The 22,618-nt window shown below is 48.3% G+C and overlaps 1 protein-coding gene and 1 long non-coding RNA gene across 2 annotated transcripts; both read right to left on the bottom strand.

Annotated features, from left to right (window-relative positions):
* Nucleotides 1-5,858: 5,858 nt before the first annotated feature.
* On the bottom strand, nucleotides 5,859-20,273 carry LOC135808558 (uncharacterized). The gene is made up of 4 exons (XR_010552092.1): nucleotides 19,917-20,273; nucleotides 18,848-18,955; nucleotides 8,252-8,341; nucleotides 5,859-6,512 (listed from the first exon to the last, which is right to left on the bottom strand). It is a non-coding gene; the product is annotated as an uncharacterized LOC135808558 (long non-coding RNA).
* Nucleotides 13,370-16,135, bottom strand: LOC135810964 (uncharacterized). Its single transcript, XM_065324333.1, has one exon. It carries the CDS (start codon nucleotides 16,133-16,135, stop codon nucleotides 13,370-13,372), a length of 2,766 nt encoding a protein of 921 aa, XP_065180405.1.
* Nucleotides 20,274-22,618: the final 2,345 nt, after the last annotated feature.

Raw genomic sequence — 22,618 nt, 5'->3', positions numbered from 1 at the left:
CATGCTAGCCAGCTGTGTGCATGTTTCATGGGTCAAGTTTTAAAGTGTCTAAATGTCCGGCCGCAACCTGGTAATTGGAAACTGAACACATAATTATTGTTTGTTTGTGCCGGGAATCCTCCTCAACCCACACTCAGTAATAATAGAATGTATCATTAGACACAAGGTTGAAGCTTCACTCAACCTCTATCTTCTTGATCACATTATAATTAAAATAATTTTACTATCCCTTGCTCACGAAATTCATTTTCACGATCCAGTTGGAATGCGGTATAAAATAATTATTACAAAAACATCTTGTCACCCTTACATAACGCACTCCAATCGCAGCAGGAGATGGCAACTTGAACAGACTTCCTCAGCTGAATTCCAAGGCTGGACCACCACTAAAAACACCACCTGTCACTAATCCGAAGTAATCACCACTGAGATCGCATGGAGACAGGATTCGTGATGGAGCCGGTGTCAATACATCTTCCGCCACTCAGCGAGTCTCGCACTAGGAGATAAATCCGTCGAACTGATGCAACACGATCACGGTGCATGGCTGGCTTCACGGTAAAAAGGCAGGCAGCAATATCTCAAACTACCAGCTCCAGTCCGGTTCGATGATCATGTCGCTTCTGCCGGCAAATCTACGCCAGGTCAGCTACATGTATGTACATGTACTGTGGCATCACGTCATTATTTGAGTGGGGCTGGGCAAAGTCACGATCAGCACTGCACAGTCACTACTAGATAATCTGATTGTCGAGTGACCATGTAGATACATGTACCACAGTCAGGAAGATCAAGAGGTCACAACACTTCTCAACAGAAGACGTACACCATCAGGCATCACGACTAAACAGCCTGTACTGAGTGTACCATGGTGTACCATGGTGTACAGCGCAGTAGATCTATAGAGTAGCCTCAATACCTGAATACCATGACTGACTGGCATGCCATGAGTACTAAAGTAGTAAAGAGTAAAGTCAACAACTGTGCAGTAGGCATAATATTATTATGCAGTAACTGTTGTAAAGTCTCCATCCTCTTGGGCCCTGGGCTACGAAGCACTTCAGACCCTCTCATATGCACACCAAGTGACCAAGCCAATCTGCTTCCACACGTACGAGGACCTTGAACTACTTGTTTTGTTCCTTATTTATATTGTCACCTCGTGATGGGTCCGCAAGCCACTTCAAGCAATACTCTCAGAGTCTCTTCTTCGAAGCAATCTCATTCTGACTCTGACATTAACGTAGATATCTGGTACGGGGTAACACTAACAGGGGCATACCCAGGTATCATGAACTGGGCATGGGGAGGAGCACAACTTTCCCGCAAAGGTACATGTACATGACTGTGCTTGTCTAAGAGTTGGAGATACATTGTACGAGATTATAGTTGGATATCACCGAAAATTCATCAGAAACGACTCCCGGGTCCCAGATCGGCATTTCGTACTTACATATCCCTGGGTATAGAAGAATGCGGCTAGGTTGAGTAGTGTCATGAAGATGATCTCGATCTCGAGGCAGCATCTTTTCCCATTGATTGGATAGCGGGGAGATATTCCACACAGGCAGGCAGCAATATCTCAAACTTTCACGCACTCCGAATGTCAGCAAAACCAGCCTGCATATGTGTTCTTTGCTTCTTCCTGCACCACCGTAGCTCCATCAAAGCCACGTCCATTGGATGATAGAGTGATAATGACTTGAGAAGGCACCCTCCTAACCCCACCTCACCTATCGCACCAAACCACACAGCATTTTCTCAACGTCCCATTCAAACTGTCTATTCACTAATGTCTAACGTCACAGATGCATATGCAGCCGCGCACCAGACTGCTGGTAGTACCTAGTATCCTCCCCAGACCCTCAGGCTGAGGAGTTGACTTCTGTTACTTCACAACAGATACTGCTGAGTAGTGCAAGGTGCTGCGGCATGCCAAATCTACAAAATGCTCATGGATGCAGCAAATGCAGGACGAGGTTCGCCCCTTGGTCGCAAGCGGTCAGTCATTGGGCACGGGTTGTGAGAGTTACCACCTCACCCTCACCGCGCTTATGCATCTTCAACCGTGATCAGGCAGGCATGGTGCATGCCTATTGGTGGTGGCCTGGCACAAGCGACGCTACTACATGTAGTACATGTACTTCCTAACCTGGTTGTGTTTCTCACCTGTATCCAGTGGTAACGCAATATCGTGCGAACTTTACTTGACCGTGACGTACATATTGTATTCCTAAACTGGGCAGTGGTGGCCCTGATATGATGTGCAAGAGAGGAACGCACTGCACTGGAGTCCCGTCACACATTTTTGTAAACAGGTTTTAGAGATGTTTGGCTATCTTCTGATGCCTCAGTGAAGGACAGAACTGTCATTACAAGATGCCCTGCCACGAGGCCGGTTCACAGGCAGTTTACCGTACAGGAAATAGACGACACGCTTCCGCATAATGGTCATCTCAGGCAGGGGCGAATGATCTACAGACAACAGATGGCCAATAATGAGCACCCCTTGCTTCAGAGACACGTCGTACATGAAGTGGTCAGTCACAGCTCCATCTGTCAGTGGTTTTTGAGAGCCGGTTGGGGAGGGGGTTGACAACACTGCAAACATCTGCGTAATACTAGTGTTTGCTTCAAAACTTTTAAAACTTTCCAATTTCAATGTTATGGTGCATGAAAATTACAATGTAGAAGCGCTGGTCAATGTTACCTTGGTTACCCATGATGGAGAGCTAACGCACTCCTAGCTAGATCCTATCAACTCAATCATTTCTTGTGCATTAGTTTTAAATCAGGCCTGCGAAGAGCTGGTACAACAATCTATCCAACAGAATCCATACAAGAAAACTAATAAAAGAAATAGAGAAGGACAACATTGCAAAGACGACTGATCGGTACTGGTGCATGATCGCCAAAACTCGGCCTCCGACCACCCTATGTTTACACGTACACGGATCGGAGCTACTTTTTCGTCTTCGCAGCGATGGGCAGACGAGAAGAGCATACAATCATGTACAATGTAGGTACATGTAGATATACCCGTATTACAATGTATGTACTATGTACTGAGCGCAACTTCAGTACATGTACATTTTAAGTACTCCGGATTTAAATTCACATAACGTATGGGAACAAGGAAAACGGGGGGGGGGGGGGGCACAAGTTATGCGTTAGAGTCCACCAATAAAACCAGGTTTTGAACAGTCAGACTTGGGCTCCACCGTTTTCCTCGTTTCCATGTTAATAACGAATGGGCTATGGGGACCTTGGCTATACAGTAGCTTGGCCATAACTTATGGCATAAACTACAGGTGTGCAGTAAGAACTCAGATGGTGAGCCATGTTATAAACCGCAGGTGGCATGGTAACTTATTGGAGGTACATGTACAAGTACAAGTCATGTGCATGTAAAGTATGCTGTACTGAAGTTTACCGGTATAAATCGAGTGCATGTACATGTATTGTGTCTCAAAGCAAACTGTGTTCCACGCTTTAACTAGGTTAGGGACTTCAGACCACGTGACTTCATGGCCCAAAAGCGTGCAAATCGACGCCTGCACAAATCGTGTGATGGTCATACATGTATGTCAAGTCGTGTAAAGAAATGTGGAACCGTTTTTCGAAATGAAGGAAGTCTTGTACAGTTGGAGAAAGTTTCGGTTCGTCTTGTTGGAGCTTGCCTTCGTTTGGGACCAGCAAGAATGGAGCTGTTACGTTCATTTTTGACGGAGATACGTATGCGGATGGAAGGGAAAGGTGAGAAACTATATGATCCGTCCGGGTCCCCTTCTTGTGATATTCGTATTCTACGACCTCGAATCAGTCTAGATAGAAGGTAATCTTTATTGTTTTCACCTTCCAGAAGACCTATTTCTTGCATTATTCCTCTTTGTACTTTGCCGTGCAGCGCCGCCATAGTCAGTATGGAAAGCAGCGAGAAGTATCCTGCGCTAAATGATGCTGATGTACAAATTGAATTGCTCTTGGCTGTTTCGGTCCATGCCCCCATTCTTGGCTCCAATGCTGTTATGCTCGATCTGGTTGAGCTCGGCAAGAATAGCTGAAAGAGTGCCGAACTGGGAGATTTGCTGTATATTCTTGTTCCTATTTGCTGTATCTCTGCTGATGTGCGTACTACGATTACCCCAGCCAATACAATGTCCTGTACATGTACATGTTGAGCTTAGTCAGTGCCTCTTCCGTGGTCATTCTTTTTCTTGACACCAACAGTCCGAAGCTATCTCAGGACTGTATTATCAATGTCTCCTGTTACTAACCACTACATTGTAAACCTTGCTATTCGGCTATTTCATGCGGAGAATCAAGATTGTTTTTGGATCTGGTGTGCGGTTGCTATGCGTTGCTAAGGAAAGTGGGTTCTCTCAGTTTGACATATCTCTGTGATCTCAAATGTGTGGGACGTTTGTCGGAAAAATCCGGTGATAGGCGATGACTATTTTGCTTGTAACTTTAGTTTCCTTTGTCCGATTTAGAAAAACTTAAGACCAAACTCTTCAGGAAGCTCTAACCTATCCAAAAAGCAAAACATAAGCCACAGAAAACCGATTTGAAAAAATGGTCTGAAGTCCCTACTTTAAGGTACGAGTTAGCTAACAATAGTGGTTCGTCTCGTTCTTTAGGAACTGAACTCCTGTCTAGTCTCCTGAGAAGGCATGATAATTATGTCACACCTGTTCCATAGATGAAGTTAGCAAACGACAGCAACAATAACTCTTGTTACCTTACCTGGCACCTTGCAAGATACAAGCAACAAGGAAGTCTCGACAATCATGAGTCTTGCCTGGTTGTGACAGGGCTATTTGCCATTGTATGCAGAATGTAGTCCTAAGCGGGACCATTTAGGGTCTCCCATTAGCAGAGCCATGCACGTCCCTGTCCATGCAAATCGGATACCATCTGACTGTACCTGTTGGAGCCATACGCGTGAAAACTGACCGAGAAATACGAAGAGTCTACTGCAGACTTTCTGTGTATCATATTCTGATTAGTAGGACTAATAGCAACAAAGATACCAGTTTAATGGCACGGCAAAGTCAAGGCATTGCCTAGCAGCTTTTTGTCCCGTTCTTTTTCCAAGTATCCACCTGCAGATACATGGTAAAGTATGGGTGAGAAGTCAAAGCAGACCAGTTTCTATAGAATAGAACCCGGGTGCCCATGTGTGCTTGTGAGCACCTAGTGTGAAGACAAGAGGAAGAGAGGAAAGGCGCCAGTTTCAGCACACCTAGAACATTTAGCTCCAGATCAGTAATCCTATCTTTGTGACTTCAAGTAAAGAGCTTCAGACTTTGCTGCATTGTCATGAAACTAAGCAACTCTTACATTCGCCGCAAGGTCGGGAGCCCCTTTGCAGCATTACATGTATATTGCCGCTGGCTGGGCTGACCCGGGCAGAGGCATGTCTTCGCCGTTGCATGCCGGTAGGCAATCTTATTACTAGGTAACGATGTCTTGCGAAGCTTTCGTGCTCTATTTATTTCCGAATTTGGGTTGTCTTTTTGCTTTGACTCTTACTTCATGGTTTCACGTGATTGGCCCAATTGGTGTTGTGAATACAACCGTTCTCAAGCAACTCTACTCCTCTGTGTTATGCCCCCCCCCCCCCTATTTATTTATTGACTTCTATTTCATCTACACTAGTGCATTAAAATCGCTCGCTCCTCGCTTCTTTAGCCCATTTGGCTCATGCGAAGCCTGGTGATGTCGCCGCGAAAAAGCTGATAATAATACAGTGGTCCTGAAATTTAGCCAGCGAGGCGGATCAGGACTTTATTCTCGATTTTACTGAGATCGAGGCAGTCTTGGTAAACCACAATTTTAAAGTGTCAAAGTATCACTAAACGAAAAGAATGATCCTTTCTCTTTGTGTGTTTAAACAGAGGTAGGTAGTTGTAGGATATTATATATCTGACTACTTGGTGGGGAATGATCTCCACGCATTCTTGGACTGCACAAATCATAGAAAAAAACTTGGCCATGAAAACAGCACTGCGGGAGGCGCTAGGCTGGCATTGATAAATCTGCCGCATATGCGCTTCACATGTCATCACTCCCAGAATGCATGGGGTCACATGATCACTCCCATAAATCATGGTGTTCTCTCATCACTACAAGAAATAGAACGTAAGCAACAATATGATGCTCGAAGTACAATGGTTGTGCAGTTTAACGAAAAGACACCAACCGTCCTTCTCACTTTCTTTTAGGCAAACAGGTAATGCGCTCACACACCATCTTGGTGCGCATATTATTGATGATAAGAATTCTAATCATGGCCCATGCTGTAAGTGTCAGGGTTACACGCTTCGGTTGTCATTGATATCGCAATACGCTTCAAAATCACTTTCGGTCAATCCTGATGGTAGCAACATCCCCGTTCGGTTCACAACTGGGGCAGCAACGGCCAGGTCGCAGAACTGGAATATATGCAGGGCGGCAGAGTAGTGTCGGGCACCTCACAGATTCACATCCTGGTATTTGAGGGAAAGGAACTGTAACAGATAACAAGTTGGTTAATAGAAGGAAAGAAAACACAAGCAAAAAGGAAGTCAGCAGTGAAGGGAAATTGGCTATAACGAACATTAATACTGCACTACTACCATCAACTCAATATTCGCTGTTGCTTTGCAAGCTTTCCACAACACACCCACCATTTGACCATTTGACGCCCATCGCCGGAGGCAATGATAGCAGTGCTACAGAAGAAGCCATAGAAACTTGTGCTGGGATTACGCCATTTAGGCCGCGGTCACACCAAGCGTGATTCAGCCATTCAGTGGAATAAAGCGCTTTTTGACGTCTTCGTTGCTACAGAAACGGCTGAATTTTCGGCTTCAGCTGTTTTCGCCAGTCAGCCGTTTTCAAAGCGCTGAATAGAGCGCTAAATGGATTCAGCCACTTTCAGCCATTCTGGCACAGTCGCGGGAAGAACAAAATCGTGCAAATCCAAAGCACATCTTGCCATGGATCACGATGCATCATGTTCTGAAATATTCCGGCTTTCATTGTTAGTTTCGCTGTTGGTCCAACTTCTCTCATTGCCTGCTGTCTGTTGTTGTCCTCATCTTTCCTTGCGCTTTCTACGAGGTATGATTTGGTTCGGCAGCATCAGACAAGGGAGACAATTGTGCGATAGAAGTATGCAGACAACGGCACGGAGGCTAGTTTCAGGATCCATGGCTGCACTACAAGCTCAAACCTCCCTGAATCTTTCAAACAAGCACCCTGAGTCCAATGAAGCTCCCAGTACAGTACCAAACCTGTGCTGGATGCCACGTACATGTTCAATAGAAAAATATAATAATCTCATTCAAAAATGGACCCGAAGAAAAAGAACCCTACAGCACACAAAAAATCAGCGGATCACATGGGTCGATGTGACCAACCGCTTCATTCAGCACAAGCCACTTTCAGCACAAGCTGAAAATAGCTTGTTTGGTGTGACCGCGGCCTTAACAGCTTGCAAGGCTGAAGACGTGACTGCCACTAGTCAGCCTGGTCTACACCACACAGCTATTTTTTGAAGTGGCTTTTCGGGCCAGCGAATCCCTACACACACACACACACACACACACACACACACACACACACACACACACACACACACACACACACACACACACACACACACATGGTTCTGGAAAACACTGCCATTACGGTCACGTGTCTCCTTGCGACGCCGACAATATGGAACGACGAGTGTCGGCAAAACTGGAAAGTCGGCAGTCCGCTGAGAGAGCGGTCAGGAACCAAGTTCAATTTTCACCACGAGAGAGCCATCTGGGAGCTATGGATCTGGCTTATTTTCGGAAACGATTCCCCACACGGCTACCGCTAGAACTGATCCATCACTCTCCACAAGAGAGCGAACATTCCATGAGCCAATGCTCAGAGTCGTTCCAAGTCGTTGTCTTCGTACAGTAGTTTGCTCCACTCGCGGGCTTGCAAGGCCTCGCGAAACAAACACACACAAACACACACACACTTCCTTCCTTCCTTCCTTCCTTCCTTGTACCACTGCTATGTGGCCCCCAAAGGAGCAGACTCGGATTTGTGCTGTCCATCAGGGCGCTCGACCAGAGTGACTTGTCGCGTTACATTTGCACAAACACAAACACACACACACACACACACACACACACACACGCACACACACAAGGGGAACTCATGCAAGTACTGGTACGATAATCACTGGAGATCAACACAAGGCGTGAACCCTGGCAAACCTTACCGCAATGCGCACAGCAACTATCTGGGGTCACCATGGCTATCTCATTGTTCTTGCAATCAACTGGTGGACACGTTATGGCTTCACATGGAGCTGCAAGGATTACAAGACACATAACATGATCAGGTCATCTGCCTACTAGGCTTTTTCTCACGCCGAAACTTTTAAAACTAATCATGATTTACGTCGCGTACTTACAGGCAAATTGCTAATCGAGGAGGAACAGCAAACACCGGGAATACCCACAGTGCATGCATACATGTACATGTACATGCATTCCAGGGTATCGTCCAGGTACTTTCCATGCATGCAGTGCAGTGTCACACCAATGCTGTTACATTAGAGGACATACAGAGCAAGTTTGTAGCTCAGGGGCAATGCCAGACAATCAGTAGTACACCATAGCGAGTTGAGGCTGAACCTGGTAGCAATGAAAGTCAATGTTGCCAGGCTGAACCTGGTAGCAATGAAAGTCAATGTTCCCAGGCTGAACCTGGTAGCAATGAAAGTCAATGTTGCCAGGCTGAACCTGGTAGCAATGAAAGTCAATGTTGCCAGGCTGAACCTGGTAGCAATGAAAGTCAATGTTGCCATGCTGAACCTGGTAGCAATGAAAGTCAATGTTGCCAGGCTGAACCTGGTAGCAATGAAAGTCAATGTTGCCAGGCTGAACCTGGTAGCAATGAAAGTCAATGTTGCCAGGCTGAACCTGGTAGCGATGAAAGTCAATGTTCCCAGGCTGAACCTGGTAGCAATGAAAGTCAATGTCCCCAGGCTGAACTTGGTAGCAATGAAAGTCAATGTTCCCAGGCTGGACCTGGTAGCAATGAAAGTCAATGTTCCCAAAATCCAGAATTTTTATTTGGTCTTGCCAGATATTTCATTTAAATTGGTAGATGAGTGACGCAAAAAGCGAAGGCACCAAAGAGACCATGCGGAAGTTCTCACCGCTAGGAGTGAGGGAATGAAATACTCAAACATCAACTACACATTGTGGTAGCCATGAGCAATGCTCTAACCATCTGCGCTACGGAACCAGGCCGAATATAAAAGGGGCTGAATGGTTTTTCACCCCAAAGGCAGCTCACAACACATGCCACATATACTACACAAACACACATACACACACGCACAATACAAGTTCTGGTGGCTGACCATGGTTGGTTCCCTGCAGGCTGGGCAGTGGGAAAGGGACCCAGTGCCATCAGAATTGTGGTGGTTTGAAGAATTACTTCAGTAACACTGTGATTTGTTTGCTTTTTGCCTCCTGTACATTCCTCACATCTGCATGAAGATTGGCCGAGATCAGCCATTTCGTGAAAAGATGTTCAACCAAGACAACTCACGACTGCCGAGATAAATTTATGTAGCCCATCAGTTTGGGTACTAGTACCTGCACTGTGGCTGCTTTCTGACTATCAGTGCCGAGGGCACAGCAATCAAAGACCAATACTGGAATCAGTAACGTTCCTCACTCCCAAACGGCGGCTATGAAAGCATAACTAGTATTAGGGGTCAGAGGGGTGTGGCAGGTACTCAGGTACCCACCCGTTAATCTCAGGTACCGTCAGTAAAAGGGTGCCCGTTTGGATTTTGATGATCCAGTCAGTACGGAACAACACTGCTGGGATCGCGCATTCCAGGCGGGAGTCAATTATTTACACCTCCACACTGGATGTCTGCATTGTTGTTGCATTTTCTCACCTAGTAGATCTACAAGTACTTCCGCAACTATCAGACACAAATAAATTCGCGAATCCCAATGTGATATCAAAATGCAACCGGCCCAAGAACAGATAAATTAAAAATCCTGACTCATGTGAAAATTAAACATGGCTGCTAAAAGGTACCCGTTAACCCGCCCGTTAAGAAAATCACCCATCCGTTAGTTAAAGGTACACCCGTTTGACCTCTAACTACAGTGCTGGCAAATGAAATCCGATCCCCTGAGCGCTGCGCTCACATCGCAAAGACCCAACACGAAATGGTAGAACTACGAAACAGAGACCGCTAGAATGTGAACCCGCTGCTCAGGGGGGCGGATTTCAGTTGCCAGGACTGTCGTATACCCACTTTTATCAACACGGAATATATTGATCTTCGGAAAGGACCCCTATTTACCCACTCCAATTTTACAAGGAATGATGCAAACACCCTGCCGGCTTTGCAACTACAGAAGATGATGGCTGGACAATAGAGGTCCAATGTCATAGACAGACGGCTATTAACGTTAGCAGACACAGGCGGTATCACTCAAGCTGCTCAAGAACAGCAGCCCCCCCCCCCCCCATTGTAAAGAAGATGATGGCTGGACAATTGAGTTCCAATGTCACAGACAGACGGCTATTAACGGTAGCAGCCAGGCTGTATCACTCACGCTGCTCAAGAACAGCAGGCCAGCCGGAGCCAGTCCGGTTCATCAGGTCATTACCTGACCAACCTGTTGGCAAGTAAGTACTAACGGTTTCCTGGTGAAGTGGTCACTGGTTATATATAACCACAACGATCATGCACAACGTATGAAAGGTTATCAGGGTTCTAGCCAGGTCAACTTGAAATAGTAGAGGAGGGGGGGGGGGGCATTGGAAACATTTGCCCCGTATCCCATTTTTCCACTTTCCAATATGGTCTTGCCACGCTAAATGCAATGTATGGGGCGAATATCCGACTTCGTCCCAGACAAATGTGCCTTTGTGAACAATCTAATAGTGACTTTCGACTGCATTTTCGTTGAATTGCATGAAAAACACGAAACCGGAAAATGAGTAGGGGGCGGCACTTTTCACCGGGGGCACAAAGAGAGTAGGGGGCGCCCCCCCCCCCCCCCCTTACACCTTTGCCTAGAACCCTGGATATGGTATAGCATGTGTGATAACTCGCTCGGACAGCGTTCCGGTTAGTCTCGCCCATGGCTGTGTCGTCTCTAACCCTCGGAACGTTTTGTGACAAGTATAGTCACGGCTGGCATAACGCAACTTCACCCAGTCCTAACCCAACACACACATAACCAACTGATCTCGTCAGAGCAGAGAATATGTTCACTGTTTGGAAGAAGAGCACCGAAAGAACCTCTCGCTAAAAGCAACAGCATGCTATGATATAACACATTGTAGAAAACAGCAAGCAGGGGCAGTAGCGATAGTACTTGCTAAACATGCAGCTAAACTGCTACTTTGTCCTCTGCGCGGAACGGCGATCGGACACGCACACGCATACACATACACGCACAGGTCTGCGTGATCTAGAAGCGGCGGTCATCATGATAACATAAATATGCAAAGTGTGAAAGAGTATTAGAAAGGGGCGAGACTAGACCCGGCGTCTGGACTGCAATAACCTGATTAAAAGCATTGCCAACCAAGTGGTCAAGTAGGTGCACTCACACTCATCCACACCTCGCGTACTACTACTATATTGCGAATTCATAATTACATTGTATTGCACTTTCTACCGCAAGTGCACAGTCGTGCGCTTCATCTATTGAAAGCAGCCAAACCTATCATCAAGAGTACATAACTGTTCCAACTACGGAAGACATAGTGTGTCCACGTTCTACGCACAGTAGCTACCAGAAGTAAGTTACAAGTTACAAGCCCTCACTCCCGGGCTATGACATCTCCCCGCGCCTTCGAAAAGACTGCCACGTCCTCGTGGCGACAACATTCGGCTTACCGTCGTCTTCTCAACTGGGTTTGCATCCCATAGTACTGCGGTGGCCGGACGGTCCTCCCAGCTCGAGTCTGAACCGCAATCTGGGCTGGTTGTGGCGGTGGCTGGTTGACTGGTAGCGGGATCTGCACAACTGGTTGGCCGCCAACACCATCCACGCCGCCATACGTCTCATGCTGGGCATCCTCATCAGAATCCCAATACAACAAGTCTGTAGGGTCCGGCACATACACCTCAGCCGCGGGCGTTTCGACAGACTCAGCATCTCCAGGTTCCTCCACCTCACTCACAGCGTGAAGATGGTTAGGCCTTACTCTGCATCGTTTTAGCCTGTTCACGTGCACAATCTGCACCTTGACACTGGCCGCTCGTGTATCTCTCACCCGATACACCACGTCTGACAACTTCGTTACTATTTCAAACGGCCCTTGCCAGAGCTTGGAGAACTTCGGAGTAGTCCCCATCGGAACTGCTGGTACCAACAACCATACCAGATCTCTTTCTGCGAATGAAACGGGTACTGCTCCCGAATCATGCAAGTGAGCTTGATGCTTGTGCACGGTTTCCAACTTCTTCCGCACAACTCCATGCACATGCGCTAGCCTTTGTCTCAAATCTCTGACGTAGCTAGGCTCGCATAAGCTGACCATCTCATCAGGTGGTAAGCCATAAGCGACATCCTGTGGCAGACACATCTGTCTACCGAACAGTAGATACGCAGGCGTGTAACCCGTACTCGCCTGAGGCGTGGCTCTGTAAGCCATCAAAACCGCCGGCAAATGCACATCCCAATCTCGCTGATGCACATCGACATAGTGAGAAATCATCTTCTCCAATGTCTGATTAAAACGCTCTACCAACCCATTTCCAGCAGGGTGATAAGCCGTCATCCTGGTCTTCTTAATACCAAGCATTGAACAGACATCTCAGAAACAATCTGGAGTCAAAGTTTTTGCCCTGGTCAGTGTGCACACTCTCCGGTGCTCCAAACCTTGCAACAAACTCACCCACAAACTTTGAAGCTATCGTGGATGCATCCATCCTCTTTAGCGGATACGCTTCAACCCATTTGGTAAAATAGTCAACAATTACCAAAATGTGCTTGTTGCCAGCATCTGTCTCTGGCAATCCGGGAATTAAATCCATTCCAACTCTCTCGAACGGATAACCCGACCAGGTGACCTCTAGTGGTGCGCCACTGCCACGTCCCACAGGTCTCGATCGTCGACTGCACGACGCACAACTACCAATCCAGTCTTCCACATCTCTCTTCATGCCATACCAGAACAGCTTGGACTGAATCTGGTGATACGTTCTAGTCACCCCTAAGTGACCTAGATGATCATGGTACTCACTCAGCACCTGACCGCGCAACGCAACTGGCACCAAAATTTGAAACTTTGTGCCCTCTCCTGCGTTCTCACTGTGCAAAACGCGACATATCACGTCCTCTCACACCACAAGACATTTTCGTCCTCGGAAATAATGCCTCAGAGCCGGACTCACACCAGTCAAGTCAGGCGAAGATGACCCGGAGCTGAGCCACTCACTCAGCCGTGTCAATTCATGATCACGTTGCTGAGCATCAGCCCAATCCGCTGATGTCCAGTTTCGTCGCCGCACAAAGGGCGTAGGAAGGTCACTCTGGACCGACTCAGCATTCGCCACTGAGCTCCTTTCGTCTGATACCACAGCGATCACCTCATCAGGGACTGTGGTGCCACACCTCTGATCCTGCACTTGTCGAGACAAGCCATCAGCATTGGCATGGACTTTACCTTTCCGATAACGCACCTCGTAATCGAAATCACTCAGAAACTCAAGCCACCGCGCCACGATCGCACTTGGTTCTTTGAAACGGTTCAGGTATTTTAGTACTTGATGGTCTGTGCGCACGACAAACCTTCGACCCAGCAAATAGCATCTGAAATGCCTAAATGCCCACACTAGTCCGAGGAGTTCACTCTTCGTCGAGCCATAATTCCTCTCGGCAGAGTTCAACCCTCTGCTTGCATACGCAATAGGTCGCTCCCGACCATCTGCGTCGGTCTGGGACAACACAGCTCCCAAACCATGGCCACTTGCGTCCACATCGACCACAAATGGGGGCGCATCGGTCTCAAACCTCGGATACGCCAACGTGGGTGCTGAAGACATCTTCTGCTTCAGCAATTGGAATGCGATCTCACACTCGCCATCCCATGAAAACCTCTGATTTTGCCTCGTCAGCTTCACCAGCGGCCGAGAAATGGATGCAAAATCCTTCACAAACCGTCGATAGTAGCCACAGAAACCCATAAAAGAACGCACCTCTGCTACGTTCTTTGGGCACCGCCACTCTGACACGGTCTCAATCTTGTCCGGATCGGTGCGCACACCATCCTTCGTGACAACATGACCCAAGAAATTGACTTCTGTCCTCAACAGATGACATTTCGAGGGTTTCAACCGAAGACCAGCCTCCAGTAGTCTTTGGAACACTGCTTCCAGTCGTTCCAAGTGTTCGTCAAACGTCTTTGAGAACACGATAATATCATCGAGGTATACCAGGCACATATGCCACTGCAAACCTCGCAAAACGGCACTCATCAGCCGTTGAAATGAGCTCGGGCCATTGCACACACCAAATGGCATCACGTGGAACTCATAGTGCCCATCAGGCGTGGAAAATGCCGTCTTGGCCTTGTCTGCCTCGTCCATTGGCATCTGATGATACCCAGAGCACAGATCAAGCGTCGAGAAGTACATCGCACCGCCCAACGCGTCCAACGTATCATCAATACGCGGGAGTGGGTATGGATCTTTCACGGTTATCGCATTGACTCTCCGATAATCAACACAGAACCTCGTCGATCCGTCCTTCTTCCGCACCAACACAACTGGTGCAGACCATGGACTGACCGATTCTTCGATCACACCCTGTTCAAGCATGTCGTCAACCAACTTCCGACATGTTTCTCGCGAGCTCCAAGGCAATCTCCTTGCGGGCTCATAAACTGGACCATCACAGCTAGTCCTAATCTCGTGTTTCAACACGTCTGTCCTACCCAGCTCGGACATGTTCATAGCGAATACACATCTGTACTGCTCGACCAAGGTTCTGAGCCTAGCCAACTGCTCGGCCTCAACCACAGGCTGCTCGCTGTTGCCTGTATCAGGTGGGGAGCATGCCTCCCGGTTACCCTCCTGAGAGCAACAGCCATCAGGCATCGTACCACGACCACGCTGGTCAACGTCGGCCTCGTGTACTGCCTCATCATCCCTCATCGCACAATGATGTGACCGACCATCGTCATCACCACCACCGGTTTCAAGCAGCCTCTTCCCGCCTGGAGAGCGCTTCCCTGCGCCGGGACCACCATCGGGGTTCCCCACTCGCAGTACAGACCACAAGTCCTGGTTAGCCCCGTAGCTACACCAGTCATTCGCCTCGTCCAACTCTTCACTACCGTCCACCACAGTTGCAACTGCACACAGCTTGCCAATCTGGGCTCTCTTGGGCAGAGTGATTTGTTCCGCCGTGCAATTCATCAATCGCACGGGAACACGATTCTCTTGTGGCCGCACAACACACTTTGCCACCAAGAGACCAGGGTCGCTCGCAGTTCCACAATCTGGTTCCGTGAGCCCCAACTCTGGCATCCCATCGAATGCAAGAGTGTCCACCACAGCCGCCACGGTCATCTCGTGGTGTGGTGGGAGAACAATCTTCTCCTGCAAGCGGAGCGGAGCCTCATCTGCACCACCCCCTCGCCTTTCTTCGACCTTGAAACATAGCTTGCCATTCGTAGAGGTTATGTTACAGGGAATGCTGGACAGCACATCACGTCCCAGCACACATGGAAATCGTAGCCCATCGACTACCCGCATTTCCGGCGAACAAACACATCCTTGAACGCCAAGGTGAACAACCACTTTTCCGTTCACCACCAAAGGCTTACCATCTGCCCCGCAAAACTTCAACCCAAGCGCATCCGCCGTGAGTCGATCCGGATCGTAGCCCAGCTTCCTGGCTAGATCCGCAGATACTAAGCTTACAGCCGCTCCAGTATCTACCAGCATCTCCACTGACAACCCATCGATTGTCCCCGTGGTCAACATCCCCGTTCCAGAGTCGCATCCGACCAAAGGAATGGATTGTTCGACAGCACGCTCATCAGGTGCTGCCGGATTACACTCTCGACCCAAAGAAATGGTCTGACCAGGCACGTGGGCCATCGCCCCAGTCACTGGCCGTTTCCCAAAGGCCCCCTCCTCGAGCCATCGTATCCTCCGCGCCCCGTCTGCGCTTCACGAGGACATTGGGCTGCCCTGTGGCCCGGTTCACCACAGTTCCAGCAAGTGAACATCCTCACTCGTCGAGCGGGCTCCTGATCCCGAGTTCTTCCTCGGCCTCGCCCTCCTTGACCACTTGGAGCATCACGCCTCTCCAGTAGTTGGTCGAGCGTCCTCACCAGGCTGCTCAAAGTACGCTCGAGGACGTCCGTCTGTCCTCTCGCTGGAGCCTCAGCAACATCCACAGCGGCCGTCACCAACTGTGTTTGCTGGCTCTCTCCGTAGGGGCCCACCAGCCTCTGCGGAGCTTCGCTTGGCAAGTCAACACTTCGCCAAACCTTTTCCAGGTGCAGCGCCATCTCTAATGCCGCCTGCACCGTCGCCGGAGGATTCTCCTGCAGCCTCACTCTCAAGGCCACAGGAGATACCGCCTCGATGAACTGGTCCCTCACCAGCTCATCCTGTAACCCACCCGGCATGTTGGGGTACGCCCGCACCACCAGCCGACGCAGATCATCCGCCAGATGCGCTAAATCCTCACCGGATTTACGCCTCCTCGTGCGGAATTGAGCCTTAAACTGCCGCTCATTAGCAGGTGGTGCGAACCTTCGCTCAAGGTCCGCACTCACATGCTGCCATACGGCCCGTCTTGCAGCCGGTATAGTAGCCAAAAAGCGTTGCGCCCCACCTCTGAGGCGTACCGCTAAGTACTGCGCTTTCTGCGGGTCATTCCACCCGTTCACCTGCGCGCACTGATCGAAGTACTGGATATACTCCACCCAGTCTCCGGAACCATCGTAGGCCTTGGGCATCACCGCAGGCCTCCCGAAGGCTGGAGCAACTGGCGCTCCTCCAGCACCAGCTACCGCTCCCCCTGCTGCAGCCATCGCTGCACCAGGGCCACCCACCGCAGCAGCACCACCAGCTACTAACGGTTGATGAACATTCGCAGCAGGCGCATTCACACCTCTGCCTTGTTGTTGCTGTTGCTGAGCCATCGTCAACACAGCAAAAGAATGAGCAAAGTAGACAAATAGTGCTAGCAGGACGACTGATCCGCGAAGAACTCAATCCTCTTCGCCTCAGCTCGCCTGATATAATCAGCCACGCCGCTGCCGTCCGATCACGGCCCGCGCGCGCCTACGAGTGCACACCCCAATTGCACGTGGGCACAGCGTACTCAACCACTGTAACCCTAACCGCCGTGTGAACATGCCAAGCGACCACCGTCGCATCAGGTTTCCCGATCCCACGCCTGACTCGCGACATCTCGCGGAGCCTCGTGCGCCATCCGGATTCCCGTTCATCACACATTTAGCCAAGCCGACCAGTGCAAGCCGCATCATGCATGCCTCTCAACATCATGCCATGATTCCTCGCGCAAAAGGCCGCCAATATTTCACCCTAATCACTCCGGCTGGCATCCCAGCCTGAGGACTAGACCAAACAGACTAGAGAGATACGACACATCCATACCCCTCCTTACGAACTGTATGCCCATCATGCAGCATGCAATTCTCATCACAAAAGGCAGCTCAGTCATCACTGCGCCATGCCTATCGAGCACAACAGAGAACAAACCTCTTTGTTCCCTGGTGGAGGCCAGTTTCCGCACCCACAACAACACAACCAGTAGTGAGGCAGGATACATTGAACATCTTCAATATACTTAGACTGCGCTTGCACCGTCTACAAGCGCCTGGCCGAGATCTTCGCGCCTCTTCTAGGAATGGTGAACTTTGTTGCCTCGTTCTTGCCAGCCATCCTGGTCACAGCACCACTTGTGATAACTCGCTCGGACAGCATTCCGGTTAGTCTCGCCCATGGCTGTGTCGTCTCTAACCCTCGGAACGTTTTGTGACAAGTATAGTCACGGCTGGCATAACGCAACTTCACCCAGTCCTAACCCAACACACACATAACCAACTGATCTCGTCAGAGCAGAGAATATGTTCACTGTTTGGAAGAAGAGCACCGAAAGAACCTCTCGCTAAAAGCAACAGCATGCTATGATATAACACATTGTAGAAAACAGCAAGCAGGGGCAGTAGCGATAGTACTTGCTAAACATGCAGCTAAACTGCTACTTTGTCCTCTGCGCGGAACGGCGATCGGACACGCACACGCATACACATACACGCACAGGTCTGCGTGATCTAGAAGCGGCGGTCATCATGATAACATAAATATGCAAAGTGTGAAAGAGTATTAGAAAGGGGCGAGACTAGACCCGGCGTCTGGACTGCAATAACCTGATTAAAAGCATTGCCAACCAAGTGGTCAAGTAGGTGCACTCACACTCATCCACACCTCGCGTACTACTACTATATTGCGAATTCATAATTACATTGTATTGCACTTTCTACCGCAAGTGCACAGTCGTGCGCTTCATCTATTGAAAGCAGCCAAACCTATCATCAAGAGTACATAACTGTTCCAACTACGGAAGACATAGTGTGTCCACGTTCTACGCACAGTAGCTACCAGAAGTAAGTTACAAGTTACAAGCCCTCACTCCCGGGCTATGACACATGGACGATCAAAACCTGCTCCCTGGGCAGTCTTGAACAGTACAGGATTGTAAAAATATATTCTCCCACCTGCGGCACTGCATGCCACACAATTATGCCGACAAGTTTTTGTTTGGCTACGTACCGCAATGTGGACAGCATTCTCCTGGTAAAAGGACTGAAGACTGGCCTTCAGGGCAGTGCTGGAGAGTGCACGCTATATTGGAACAGTCCTTCGGCGGCTTTGGGACAACTGATGTGCGGCAAAGAAGACAGAAGCATTATGCACGTCACATGGACAGGGACACACACACACATACGCACAACCACACACACACACACACACACACACACACACACACACACACACACACAATTGCACATACACATACATACAACACATGTGCACACATAATATTTTTGAGTTGGTATTCTGGACATACTTCTGAGGTACAATTTTTGCTTGCCAGACATACTTTGTACAAATTACATAGCAGCATAAGCTGCAAGATTTGCACAACATTGTGGAAGTCTAAGATAAAATTTTGTTCTTTCACAGCAAATTGATGGTCATATTCAGACTCTGAATAGGAGCCGTGGACTGCAGCTTTTACTGGATGCCAGTGCAGTGGAGGTATGCCAGCAGATAGAACTACTGAACTACATGTACAAGTATGCATAACCCACCAGTGCATTGCATTATATTGCACGTCCTACTGTACTTTGCAGCCTGCATCTACATGACATTGTACAAGTAATTCCCTTCCCTGCCAATAACTTGAACATCAAGTACCATAATGTCATTATGGTACTTGATGTCAGGTAGCTCATTTTGCCCATGTCTACGCTACATATGTATATTATACTAATTTCAGTGACCCCTACCTACATGTACATGCAGGTATAAGTAAAAAAAATCAATTTAATGATTGCTTCCAGAGAGTATTACTACACTTGAAGTACTACATGCAGTACACTGTACTGCTCCCTGCTTTCGGCATGCATGTGACGTACATGTAGGATTGGAAGGGGGGGGGGGCCCGGGGGGGGGGGGATTCTTACAGGCGAAAATGATTGCTCCTGTTTTCGTAACGCATGTACAAAAATATGCATAGCAATAAGTGATAAAAACGGACTGAGATCTCGAGAGTGAAACACATGTGCACATCGTCAGGTCATGTATCATTCGATTCCTAAAGTAAGTTAGTCCATACTTGAGGCTCCATGTGCAAAGACCAACACCGTCGATGCGAGAACAGCTGCGATTAGAAGGCAGTGGCGTTCCATGTTGAATGTTTCCGAAGCTCCTCCGACTCACGACACGTATCGGTCTTCCAAGGGAGATACAGAAGGAGACAAGAAAATGTAATGTTGCTGAAGAGCTCGGCAAGCGACAACTACTTTCGGAGTTCTAAAGACGGTTAGTGAACTCCATCCAGTCGACCAGGTACAGCACTGCGCTAATTATATACGAGAAGATAAAATCCCACTGCTCATGTACGTACTCCTTCCAAGCGTAGGCTGTTACTGACTAAGCAGCATTTCTACCAGCTAAAGGCTACAAAAACTAAACGAGTGGCTGAAACGTTACTTCACTGTTACGAGGACAGTTACTTACGACGCTTACAGTCAGTAGATACTTCAGTACTTGCTTTAGATGTTGAGGAGCATGAAACCCGAACCAGGTACACCCCAACGCGAGCCACAAGGGTTCGCACTCACCTGACTCACAACGTCACTCCAGAACTAAGTATGACACGTATCCTGGTAGATCTACAATCACCATCAACATGTATTATGTACAGTACATGGCCAAAATATGGGGTCTGCATCGCCTGACAAGATAGCACAGCCAACGCTCAGCGGTCAGATCGATCAGACAGAACTAAGACAATTAGTAACACAGTAACGTTTTGTAAGTAACGGTTACCATGGTTACTAGTAGTTATATCGAATTGTGAAACCGTACCACTGATACTGGCAGCTCTGACGCCTTAACGTCCCTCTAGCCCAACCCTATGCTCAGTAGCTAATTCGGTTCTCAGTGTAATCTGTGTGAAACTAGTCTTCTTGTACCACATTTGTAAATTGTAGTCCCTGTGGAACTCGAAAACCAGGGCGTCGTGGGCTTTTACGACTCCCTGTCGAAAACACTTCAAAACAGTCGAATGATTGATTGGCGCAACGCGTGTCGTAGATCTACGTACACATCTACGTGCACATCTACATGACTGTACGAGTTACATGACATACAGTAGCTGTGGCCAAAGAAATCCCAGCCACGAGTCCAAAGTAGTGCTGCGGTTCATGCACGCTCCAAAAACAGATCTGAGGCAGTGAGGGCCGCAGGCCCCACTGGCACGAGCCTTGGCGCTACTTTTGCAAGCAATTAAGTGTTGGCACGTGGTCCGGATTTCTTTATCCCTGACTGCACATACATGTACAAACACAATCATGTACTGACCCTGTACATGTGTATACATAACTCGTTCACTGATAATGATCTGTGACACTAAGCAAAACAAAACTTTATCTAAAGACATGTCCTCCGTGCGTGAGTTTTCGCGCACCACGTAGGGCGCACAATATGTCTGAAATTCCCACGATTGGCCCGACCCTTCTTTACTGTTCCTTAATCGCCACCGTGACTTGTACGTAATACCTGTTGCAAACGTACCATGTACCAGATACCATCCATAGGCCTTACCACAGAATTTGTGATGTGGGTGGTTTTATATACACTGAGTCTGTATTTTTCTGGATTTAGTCTTTTAGATAGTCCACCTCAGCTCACATCATATCATGCTCCGGCCAGTGCTGCAGTCAGCCACGTGGCTGTAGACTGGACCCTGCCAACAAGAATAAAAGTTAGATTAACACCACTTTCGACAAACTGACGACATAGACGAACATGTTGTTAGATTGCCAGCATGAAACAAGGTGGAGGACACTGTGTTCGGAAACAGTGAACAACAGATGGCAGCGTGAATCAGTATCGCTCTTGCCAGTCTTGGGGCTCAACTGATGAGGGGTGAGTTCCCCGAAACACTCTGTATTGAGCAGGGAGTTGTGCTTTCTTGCAGGTTTGCCAAGTGGACGGTTCGATGGACTTCTCGTGTGCTCTGGATGGCAGTCGTGAGTCAGTCAAGGGAAAATTCAAGTCGGCAGGAATAGCGCGAGCCGCGCAGTCCCATGTGGGGAGCAACACACAATTCCCCATGCAAGTACATGTATCGCCGAAGTCGTACGTACCAACCTGTTCTTGACAGTGTTGTCCCCAGAGCGGGCTTGCGAATTAGATGGTTTGGAGTTAACAACGTTGTGAATGGCCAACGATCCTCAGCGCTTGTTCGGCACCTCCAATTTCTGTGTGGAGCGTTCTACAGCAGCAACAAAACAAAACAAAATAAAAAATGAATACAGTCCTGTGCAAGTACATGTACGAGTCGTACATGACTTGTAAGTGTAGTTGCATCAAGTACATGTACTGCAAGGTGAAGCAGACCGAATAGTACCTAAGCAGCTACATTGCACTTCCGTTATTACATTTAAATTTGTTTTTAATTTTTCTCCACAGTGACTAGCCATGTGCTCAAAACTGACCAAAACACTCTATTCTGGCTATGTGATTCCAGGGAGGGTTCAAGATTGGTGGATAAGGCTCGAAAAACTGGCACATTTTACTCAATTTGAAAGCAGTGAAATAATTGGCAGAACCATGTAATCATATGGAAGGCACTCCCGCTTGAATTGGTTGGTTGGTTGGTATATTTTATTTTACTTCGCCAGAATGAACAGGCATTGCTGCCTTCTTGCCTGGACAAGTAGATTGTCCAAGCTCTCACAAAAAGACGAAGAAAGTAAAGAAATATTACATGAGAGTGTGAAGCATGCGATCTTATAAGAGAAATATTAC

The sequence above is a fragment of the Sycon ciliatum genome, chromosome 2 (assembly GCF_964019385.1).
Source record: "Sycon ciliatum chromosome 2, ocSycCili1.1, whole genome shotgun sequence".
Classification (NCBI taxonomy): Eukaryota; Metazoa; Porifera; class Calcarea; order Leucosolenida; family Sycettidae; genus Sycon; species Sycon ciliatum.
The sequence above is the reverse complement of the archived record's forward strand: the minus strand, read 5'-3'. Positions and strand labels throughout refer to the sequence as shown.